The sequence below is a fragment of the Pygoscelis adeliae genome, unplaced genomic scaffold, assembly GCF_000699105.1.
Source record: "Pygoscelis adeliae isolate BGI_AS28 unplaced genomic scaffold, ASM69910v1 Scaffold298, whole genome shotgun sequence".
Taxonomy (NCBI): domain Eukaryota; kingdom Metazoa; phylum Chordata; class Aves; order Sphenisciformes; family Spheniscidae; genus Pygoscelis; species Pygoscelis adeliae.
The window spans coordinates 3,433,100-3,444,845 of record NW_008825303.1 but is presented as its reverse complement, the minus strand read 5'-3'; the positions used below and the strand labels follow the sequence as shown (position 1 = coordinate 3,444,845).

General features: G+C 37.7%; 1 protein-coding gene across 1 annotated transcript in view; it reads right to left on the bottom strand.

Moving 5' to 3' along the window:
• The window catches only part of HMG20A (high mobility group 20A), a 47,148-nt gene that overhangs the window by 19,321 nt on the left and 16,081 nt on the right, over positions 1-11,746 (bottom strand). The window contains 2 exon segments of the mRNA XM_009330076.1: positions 1-55; positions 2,169-2,261. Of these exon segments, the coding sequence (XP_009328351.1) occupies positions 1-55; positions 2,169-2,257 (144 nt within the window). The 5' untranslated portion in view covers positions 2,258-2,261.

The window sequence follows — 11,746 nt, the reverse complement described above, 5'->3', positions numbered from 1 at the left end:
GTTATTCACAGGCTGTGAAGTTCCACCACTGAATGAACTCTCAGAATGAGCTAATCTGAAAAAGCTCATAATAGCAAAAGAAAAAATTTAATCATCATACTGCTAAATCACTTCCTCCCTAATCTTCTAAAACATGCAAAAATGTTGCAAATATATTCAGTTCTTACACTAGCAAGAAAAAAAAAAGATTTTAAAGAGTCATTTTTGAAGAACTGGCTGTTCCATCCAAGCAACTGCTATAACTACCATAGTTACTATGGACTTTCAAAGACAGTTTGATTTTTAAAGTGTTACTTTGTTTCAATTTTAGTGAAGCTTTTGCTTATACAAACAACTGTCAAGAAAGTAAATGTTTCGATCAGAAATAAGAATGAATCTACGCTTCTTCAAAAATACCATAAGGAATTTGAAATGAAAGGTTTCTTCTTCAACCAATATACACCTTTCTGGATGCATTTAATATATTTCTCCACAAAAACACTTAAAAGGTTTGTGGTCGTGTATGATTTTGAATTGAACTTCATTCAATATAATCTCCTGTTGATACATGTGGGTATTCAAAACACAAACATGACTAGCTCCCAACAGGCTCCTGAATGGCCACTATTTAATTCTGCTGCAAGAGCTGTATCAATCAACCTTACTCCAAGAAAGGGCAAACTGTCTGGAGGCAAAAAAAAAAAAAAAAAAGCAAGCATGCAGAAATATTTCTGAAGGTAGGCAGACAGAGATCAGCACATATTTTGGGGCAACAACCCCACAGTCATTCTCACCACACAGTGGGCAAATTAATATACAATTTTGAGACTCATCTCAGATTATACCCCTTCTTGAGCCAGGCTAAAGATTACTTGGCCTTGCCCAGTTACATTCATGAAAATTACTGCAACAGCAGCCTATGCTTCAAGTCTACTTTGTGATTCCTGTCTGCTTACATGCATGCCAAATTTTTGAATATTCAAAATAATTGTTCCTATTAATGTAGCATACAGCTATAGAAAACTGAGATATATTAACAGAATTGTTAGTTGAATGCCTGCAGGAAAATTTGTCTTTAAATAGAGAGAACAGCATATTTTCATTACTCACTATAATCAGCAATTGTGGCATAATTACTGGTAAAGACACAAGGGCTAGAGAGATCCATGCCTGACTTTCAGTATCAGACTGAGTTCATATTACTAGCAATTAGACAGGGAGAAAGCGAACAAAGCGTACACACTCCTATAAGTTAACTACATTTGGTATGTGTCAAAAAGAAAATGGAACAATACAGTTTCTTAGAATCACTGTTACAGTTTGAAGAACATTTCCGCTTTCCTATCCATTACCCCTTAAGCAGGGAAGCTTTCTAAACTACACGTACAGGAAAAACTTCAATGCGATGTAGCCATTTGCAGTGAAAGCTGATGAAAGCTCATTCAACACATTAATACCTCTTAAACACAAACCTAATTTGAACATGTACCTCATTTGCCACCAGCAAGTTTGAAGTCCCAGATATGTAAATCCAAATTCAGACCTGCTTGAAGTAAATGTGTCTATATTCATTTTTACAGGGCTCTACCTGCCTGCGAAGTCTGAATTATATTGCTTGGTGCTTTACAAAACAGAAAAGAAACTTCAAGTATCAAAACACAGCAAGAATCCCGTGTGTTCCTAAAAGACAACTTCTTTTGTCATTGTGATTTTAAAAGAGGCCATTGTTTTAGTCTGTAAAAGCAGAGTCAGTCTGACAAAAGTGAAAGACAACAGTTTCTGAGTGATTTTCAGAGATCAGTGATGAATAGTATACCTTTAATAGAAATAATTTATTTAGCAGTGACCACTGTAGCCAACAGATACACCCTCCCTCTCTGCCCCCATCATGCTGTCTAAATCTGTCTTAAAGACTAAAATCCTAGGGAAGCAAACTTTTAAAGACAAGAGATGTTAAAGAAAAGTTTGTGATCGTTTCCATCAGTTCAGAAGAGTCCTTGTTTCTCCTAAACAGAGTCCTGTGATGTTCTATCAAGGCCAAAGGAGAGCTGTAGGATTTATTTTTGTTGGGTTTATTTATTTGTTTTTTTTTAATTACTTAGAATGCCCTCTTCCCACTGAAAGAGTTTCCCTGGCAAGTCTAGAGATAGTATCTATCAGCCAAAGGTTAAAAAGAAGTAGTTGCTTACCCAGTTACAGTAATTTCACTACCTTCCTTAGATCCATCTTCATCTGCAAAAAGTGGAGGAAGGTTGGAGCCAGCCACCAAGTTCTCCATACCTCTGATTAAAAAAAAAGCAAAAAAAAAAAGTAAGTTAATTATCTCATTGTTTCCCTTCAGCAGCACTTCAGTTTAAGTATCACAACATACCACAGATTTTTTTACCCCATAAACCAATTGGCCAGCCATAGCTGGTTGGCCTCAGGACAGATCCTATAGGCAGCTGTGCTTAAGGTCAGAAAAGAAAGATCATAAATGATGCTTCAATTCAGAGCTTCCCTCTTAACTGAGCCCTATGCCAATGCCACGGTGTTGCTGAAAATCACACTGTAGCATTCTATTTTATCCCTTGAGAGAAATTTTCACTCATCATACTCAGCACATAGGTACACAGATCCCACTCTTCCAATCCACCTTCCTGTTCATCTTCAACTGTGCACCCTTCACCACAGAGGTTTCTGTGTTGACCCCAAAAGAAAACTGAAACTAAGTCCCCCCCTGAAGTTTCAAATTAAGATTGTATTTGATAATTCCTTGTCCACATTTTCACAATATATCTATGCATGTAGTTGAGTGTTATTGCTAACTAAGAGAACACAGCAATGTTAGCTAGATTATTTTAAGCTTCAACTCCCATAGAACAGTTACAGAAGCAAGCGGTTTAAGGCATAAAAAACCTTATGCCTTATTGTATTCTCGTTCAATACAAACTATTCCCAAGTTAGAATTAGTTTCTTTTGTATCCTTGTAGCCTGCCATGGCAATTTGATGTGAGATAAGGAATCCAAAGAATAATTAAATTTATTCATCCCCTTTCTTACTAAAATACAGAACTGTTGTATTGCAGGGGAAAAAAACGCAAAACAAAAAGCCTTAACAAACTCGCTCTACGCGTACAAGTTGCAGTTTCAGCCCATTTTAAAGGGCGATATTAGTTAACTTTCTGTTCCTTCAATTTAGAACTCACCTTTGATGAGCTAGCACATATTCAACTTGAGTACTGCTATCCCTTTCAACTTGGGCTTCAAGTTTGGAGGGGCTGATGCGAGTTATAATCTTGTGCTGCTTTCTGCTGGATTGGTATGCTTTCCACTCAGCATTGAAATCAAAGTGATCCAAGACAAAATCCTGCTCCATGCTTTCAATGTTATATGTGTTTTCCCACACCCCACCCCAGTTCCACAGGTAAAGGTTTTCTACAAACAAGTAATTACACCGTTTCTTGCATCTTATATCACTTGCAGATCCCTATCACAAGTACTACATCTGATATGGCGCAAAACTTGTGCCAACAAACCAGTGAACACAGCAGGCCACCCAAACAGGTGAGCACTGTGCTCCTGCTCAAAGGACTTTGGATGCGAGAGACATTTATTCCACAGCTATATTCGGTTAAAATTGGTCAAAGGACTCAAAAGGCTATTCTCAGGAACCAAGAGTGCAATCATACATCTGGCATTCTGTTTTGAGATCATGAGGTCTGCCCTATTCATTTCATGCCTCCCTTTGAAAACATAAGAATATCTACTCCCTTTAGCAACAGCTCTACACCTTCATAAGCTACTACAGATGTTAGTTGATAAATGAATCTCTGGTAAGTCTCCGATTTGTTCAGTTAAGCAAATGTTCAGTTAACGCTCACAGTAGATCAGTCGAAGATCTCCATGAAACAGGCATTGTGTCAATCTTATTTCCACCAGGAAGTTCATTTAAGTTTCCAAAGACTATCCTTCCTATGCAGAAGGAAAGTGCAAGAAAGTAGTAGTTACCTTCTTTCATTTTTCAGATGACATTCACCCTTTTCTCTTCTGCTTTTCCAACTGTTGAGATCCTTAGATCATCCTTAAGAATCCCATCATTCTGATTCCTTATCTAGAAAATAATTAAAGCTAAGCAGACTGCTTCTAGGTGGTACAGACATTGACCTCCAGCAAAGAAACATCCTTTACTCATGTACAGGAAAGACTCAACCAGGAATGAAGAAATTAATTCCTGCTCTACCATTATAAACCATGAACTGAGTATAGTTTTGCAGCCTCAGCAGAGATGTGGCAAAGCTGGAGACTGTCCAGCAAAGGGCTGCCAAGATGGTCAGGGGCCTAGAGCACCTGACCTGATAAGGGATGTTGAGGAAACTGGGCTTGCTCAGTCTGGCAGCGGAGGCTAAAGGCAAATCTAATAGGTGCTTAAAGCTACCTGATGGAAGTAGCAGAGATGACAGAACCAAACTCTCAGTAGTTTTATTGGCTTTGCACGTTCAGATTGGACACCAGGAGGGTAGCGCAACACCTGAACAAGTTACCAGAGAGGTGGCGGTGGAGTCTATCCTTGCAGATTTTAAATGCTCAGTTACACAAAGCTGTAACTGACCTAAACTAGTGTTGGCAATAGTCCTGCTTTAAGTGGGAGGCTGGACTAAGATAACCTCCAGATGTCCCTTCCAAGCAACATCTGCAGTTCTCTGAACCAGAACTCTACATTATGCTTTCTTTCAAATACTCGCATCTCTGACATAAAAAGGAGAAAACTCAAATACTACAATGCTTTTAGGAAAAGTGGCGAGATACTCTGGTGGAACATATAGGATTTTAATTCTTAAAGAAGGAAGCACAAACAATACTTCCTCACACACAAAAAAGAATCTACATCAAGGCTGGAGCTTTATGTATTACAAGAAAATCTGAAAATTCAATTGATTTGAAGAATGAGCTCTTCACTGATGCCCAGAAAGCTGTTTAAGCACAGCTACTAAATATACAACATAAATTGCTTCATGCAGTTGTCAAGTAAGAGAGTAATGAAGTTTTGCTTTATGTTACACATTCTTTTAGTTTTGTCAGTCAAAAGTCCTAAATTAATATCTTCAAAAAAGGAAGCTTAAGCAATTAGACTAAAACCTTGCAAATCTATTTTTAAAAAATAAAATAGCTTTCTTTGTTGCCCAGACACCTCCAGCAGCCTTCTTGGGGTCAAGGACCTCTTCTCAGCCTCACCACATCAATCTACTGGCACTTAGCACTCCCACACATGCCTTAAAAGAATACATATCCTCTGCATCTGAACATACCATTACCAAGTGCTTCTGTCCCTCATGCCCACTGTGACCTTCTCACCAGGTCCCGATGTGTCTGGTCACATCTGGACCTAGTCAGCAGCAGCAGAGTCTAAGCTTGCTTTCAAACTGTGGGGAGGCAGCCGGACATCAACCTTAACAACATATAAACAGAACACAAACACAGGAAGCTGGGAGAACACACACTTCATTCTTTTTTTTTATTTAACCCATATGCTTTAGATACTAACTCTTTCAGTTGACACTGAGCCACACCCTAAAGAAAATTTAACATCAGTGAATCTACAGTGGCTTCTAATCTATTCCAGAAAATAAGACAGTTCCCCAAAAGCTCACTGAGAACACATGGGAACCTACACAAGTCTTTCAGTCACATTTCTCATGGATAACTGTCCCATGCCTTTGCTCCAAAGCTGCTATCCACTAGTTTCAACCCCACTGCAGAGCTACATGTTCATTTCAGGGATGTAACAAAATGGGCAAAACAAAAACCTGAGGGAAAGAACAGTAATGGGAAAGGAAAGGAACTGCTGCTTCTCAAACTTGAGCCTTTGCAGAATTCGCAGGACAGTTGGCAAGCCTCATCTAGATTTGTGCAGCTTTGTCAATTTAAACGCTGACTAAAGCGCCTAATGAGACACATTTGACTAAATTTGAGGCACAAGAAACAATGTACACTTACTTTTTTAATAGCTAACACATATATCCTATTCTCATTTTTTAACTATGTCTACCCAAATGCAAAAATAAAACTGAAATTGATGTTATAATCTAAACCTTTACAAGCACTACAATTCAATGCAAGTACGTACTACCTCCAAATAAAACTCATGCAAACTAGAGCAGCTCTGAGTTCACTGTACTGCTACACTACTAGTTGTATTGGCTCAAGGACGCAACCAGCTAAGCAGGAATACAGAAAGACCAATTTATTTATTAACAGCAGCATTTGATAAAGTGCTTGAAGAACTGTGATTTATTTTGGGATAGATCAGTTCTGGAAGATCCGGCATGTACTCAATTATATTTCCTTTACAGCTTTTGTAGGGTGGAGCAAAGACTACAGCCAAACCAAACTGTAATGCTCAGTCTTACCACCACTTGGAGTTTCCACAGAGATTCTGCTTCCATTTTAAGCACAGCTCCTGCTCAACCAGGAACACTGTTCTCAGAATGCCAGCAGCAGACATAGACCTCCCAATCTACTATGGATAAGTCGATACAGTCAGCAATACATTTTTCTGACTTGACCTTAGTTCCAAACACTCCAGGCTCTCCTGTGCACTGATTTTACTCTCAAGTGCAGACTCCACAGGAACTTGAGATTTAGGGTTTTTTTTCCTTGTATTTCCTACATCCAGCATAACAGTGGTCAGTTGTGGAACAGCAGTAACAACCTGACCTATAGAGGCTGGAAGAGTTTTTAGATATCTGGTTTGGGGTACACTACCAACCAATATTAAAAAGGATAAAAAACCAAAAGCAGAAAAGGCAAGTACAAGGATCAAGGAGGAAGACTGCAAGCTTGAGCTCCAGAGAACAAAGCAGCATTGTGTGTGCAAAAATCCAAGATGAGACCAAGAAAAATACCAGTGAAGAACAACATTCCATGCTCTCATGTTTAAACATTGATAAGATTTCCAAATATCTATTAGTCACCTATACTAACATTACTTAAACCTCTTTATGAGCCTACAGAAGATTCTACATTACCCTAAGCCATCAAAAATCTGGCTTAATTTATCTTTTTCTTTCCCTCCCTTCCCTCATCTCCTAGGGAAAGCAAAGGCTTCATGGTCCAGAAAATCTACAACAGTATTCTCTAACTTTCAGTTTAAGTTTTCCAGCTGGACACTTCACTTGCATGCAATGAGAGATCATACTACAGTGTACCAACACGGTTTGACAGTGTTACTTGGGAAATGAAAGACAAACTTATCCAGCACAAAGATCTAAGTGCTACCACACACATCAATACACAGGGAAGAATCAAACAGTAGGTAATCAAATACCTTTAAAAAATGGAAGTATAGTTTAAATAAACTTTCTTAATTTCTTCTCACACTAACTTTTGTAGGCCATGCCATATAATTGTAACATTATTCTAGTAGGAAAGATGAAGTAGCTGAGTTGTATTTTGGGTAGACTGAAAGCTACCATATGATCTAATTTCTAGACACATCTGTATAGTAGAAAGGAAAAGTTAAAAGAAGGTAGCTGCAAAATCACAGGCGAGAACAAATCCATGATACGGGCTAGAGAAAATGACTGACTTTTCCATAACATCATTACTATGGTTGCATTGTTAACGATGCTATTATAGGACAGCAGACCTAAACACATGGGTGATGCATAATCTAGAGCCTCAGGGTTTTTATAAGAGCATTTACGCATGCAATAAATGAAGGGAAAACTTTTCACAGTCAACCTTTTCTTGAAAGAATCAGATCATTTTACTCAAACAGCAAAGATGCCATTTAAAATGTGCAATCAAACAATTTTATCTAGCAGGCCACCTCAGTGTAGCACATCTGCATTCTTATTTTTCAAAGGAGACTATAGTCAGAGTAGAACGCGTTCACAGCCAGACTGTTACAACAATGCAAGCTACAAGCAGCCATTCTTCTCTAACACTGTGCACTGCTGTCTCCTGGCTCACGCCAGATGAAGAAACAGTCTCTTGCAGACCCAAAGCAAAGCAATTACTGTACGCTCTCCAAAATGTTCATTGCTTCCACAAAACGTTACTTGCTTTGCTTGTGTAAAGTGATTCACAACATATGTGAAATGAGGCTGGACTCTACAGTGTCTGCACAGGTCTGGTCATGCAATAAGTCACTGTCAAATGCAGACTGACTTCTTACTCATCCCAAGGCCACATGGAGTCTTAAGATGGCCCTGAACACTGGAGAAGGGTGAAAAGAGACCTTAGCAATGTTGTCTCTTCAATGACTACATCGCATCAGATGATCTTAAGCAAAAGAAAAAAAAATATCAAGAATTACTAAACTATTTATTCATCCAATTAAAAGGTAAGGTTGTAAATACATATTTATTACAGTTAAGCATATTTAAATATTAAGTCAGCATCAGAAATCCAACTTACAGTCTGATTATAAAACACTGCAGGAGTTCAAATTACCTCATTGCCAGCTCTAGTTTTAGAAATGTTACTGCTGAGTGGAGGATTTTTCTCCCATACTTCTTATTCCTGAAGTCTCTCATCCTTCTTTGCCAGAACAAATAGCTCCAAACCTTACCATTCAGGGAATAACAGATTAAAAAAAAAATAATCTTCTGCTACGTCACGGAAGAATCACAGTATTCCTTATCTAAGCATCAGAATCCAAGCACTTAATAATGTAAATAATTTAAACTCAGATGATTTATTGAGAGAAAAAAAACCCAAAACAAAACTTAGGATCATCACTTCCTCTGTCTGTCCACATGTAGCCAGAATATCAGAAAGAAAATGGAAGCAAGTACATCTCCAATTAAAACCACAATGCTTTTGGAGCTGTCAGAGGAAGTTCAGATTCTCTCGACAGAAGCATTTTCTTCCATCAAACTGGAGCAGAAGCATATTATCCAACATTCTTGACTGCAAAAATCAGATTTGACCCTACAGGCAACTCATTAGACAAAGGTCTTTGTGACTACAGGAAAATTGCAAGCCAAACCTAATGGGATGAAGGTTTTTCTGTCAGACCAGAAAGTATATACCAGAGAACAGCCAACTGCTTTTATTTTTATTTCTTGCCAGTAAAAACAAAGAAACACTAGAGACCAAAATAAAAGACTTGCCGGAAAAAATTCCAGAGTTCCGCTGCATTTCCAAGCAGCTTAAGGAAAGATGGGAAAGATGTAAAGCTTAGTTTTATGCTTAGTTTAGTTGGATCTTTGTGGCAAACGCTAACAAAGCTATTAATACACAAACCTTAGTAACAGCTGCCAAACATCTGCAAAAATGTATTTTTAAAAGACACAACATTCAATTCTATATTCTACTCTTATTTATATAAATGCATTAGGATGGGGCATATACAAGACATCTCATATATAAAATCCTCCTGTTTTCTGGAATTCAAAAGCCCTTATTCAAACAAGAAAGGTATATACTCAACTCTGCAGACAAAAGCAAGAACAGCTTCACACTGAATTCCCTCTCCCTTCAAATACATGAAAGAAATTTTGCATCAGCAATAAACAAGCTTTTAGATCACTCAAGGGAAGACAAAACCCCACAATGGGATGACTGTACAATTAGTTGTGCTATCCACCCCTAGATAGCTAAAATTAGTAACTGTGGTACAGGTACCCAGAGGGAAGGCTTTGTTATGCAGCCCTTCATTGCAGGTATTAAGCATCTATGGATTAGGATAGTTCCTTTTATTCTGAATTAACTTTCTTAATGATACTATCAGATGCCATTTAAAATAATACCACTAACATATACAACTCTGCAAAATTAATTAAATCCTTGTGTTATAGATCTCACTTGAGAAAGTATAAACCATTCAGATCACAAAAAATAAGTATCGAAATAAATCTTGAGAATTTTTTATTTTAATTAATCACTCGACCTAAGATAAGTCCAGTATTTGACTATCAGGGATGGCACTAGCTTTTGTAATTTGTCCATAAAAACCTTCTCTGAACTTCCAGTTACTATTTAGTCTACCTCTTCACCTGCTCTGTCATTTGAAAATTTCTCTAGGATCTGAGGACCTCATATTTCACAGGACAAAGTTTTACAATAGTTACTTTTACATTAACAAGGCAAAAGAGATACCCCATAAAAAACCCACAACCACCAACTATGTAACGGATACAAACCATGCCTGGAGCACAGACACTTCTCTGAAACCACAGTGATTATAAATAATCCAAGACCTTACCAGATCCTGTTAGCTTCCCCATCAGTAAGTAAATGGTTACTTTCCTTCAGAATTAAAGTTCAGTTCCTCTGATCATTTATGTCGGTAAGACTCAATCATTTCACTGTTTGTGGAATGCAAACATAAAAGTGCCATGAGCAAAGCAGTTTATTAAAAAATGTAAATTAACAGACTGAAGTTTTTCATGGTGTTTGCCCAGCTCTAACATTTACCAGCATCACACAAGTGAAACAAGAAACAGTATTAATTAATGCTTGAGGACTACTTTGATTTAAATTACCAAACAAGTATTCTGAACTAGAGATAACTCTGAATGTCAAGAAATCCTGACTGTGACTGGCCAGTGAAATGAGAAGTTACTTATTTGAAAATAAAATAATTGAAGAGTGGATACACCTGCTGAGATTGAAAAGTCATTTTAAAGGTATTTTAGCGCTTTTGCTCTCTCTCAAAGCCCTACTCATCACAGAAGTTGTCAGGGAAGTACAGTATATACTCCTAGCTGACTCAAATTCTGAGAGAGGAAACTCTGGCCGCTGCCACAGAGGAATACAGATTGGAATTTCTCATGCACATACCCACCAAAACAAGACATTACTGACCATTTTACGGAATATGGGGTTGAATACTTTGGATCTGAGAATATACTGACAAAGAGATTGAGTATATACTTAAAAGTCTGACTCACCACAGGCTTCATGACCCAACACAAAAGCATCTACTCTGACCTCAAGAGCCACAAAGACAGCATGGAACTGGATATTTTAAATGCACTGATATGGGTACAGGGACAAAGGTTAGAGGAAATGAAGTGTGGGAAGAGTCAGTGATTCTCACACAAAACAGGCAACTAATTCTGAAATGGGTTTTCAGAAAAGACCCATCTTTAGAAAAAAATATGACATGCCAGCCTCCATACATTTTTGCTCTCATTTTCTTGCTGTTGCCTTGCACTATTCCAACATAAAACAAATGAGTTTGAGCAAACAAAAACCTGTCATTTAGAAGAAATCACAATTTTTAGATAGCCTTAGTTGTGCAAAATAACAGGTATATAGATGTTCACTCTATCTGCTATTTCTTTCCCTTTAAAAGATCATCAGAATTGATACTAGCAAATTCTTTCTAGTAGCAAGAATAGTGAAGATCTGAATCAGACTGTTTGTTTCTAATCTGTTCTTAAAGCTCTCTGGTAATAGATAAATAAGTATCAGAAATGAAAGTTTGGTTGTATATTGCATGAAGTGCACCAAAATTCCTTTTCAGCCAAGGCTCTTCTAACAGTCTTTAATTTGGGATTGTTTCACACACATCTTATCATTGGCATCACAGGACAAAAATTGTCTAGACCTTAGAAACAGGCTGATGGAAAAAAGAATAAGGAAAACAAGCACAAAAACAGACATGAGGTTCAAGCAAGTATCAAGATATCAGTGGATACCACTTCCAAAACCTTGTCTGGATTTGTGAAAAGAAACAGAAATAGAAATGACAGCACGATCCTGCCAAAGCATCCTCTCTCCTGGAGCAGCAGATAGCTCCTTTGACCAGTGCTAACAAGATTTTAAAGTTGTC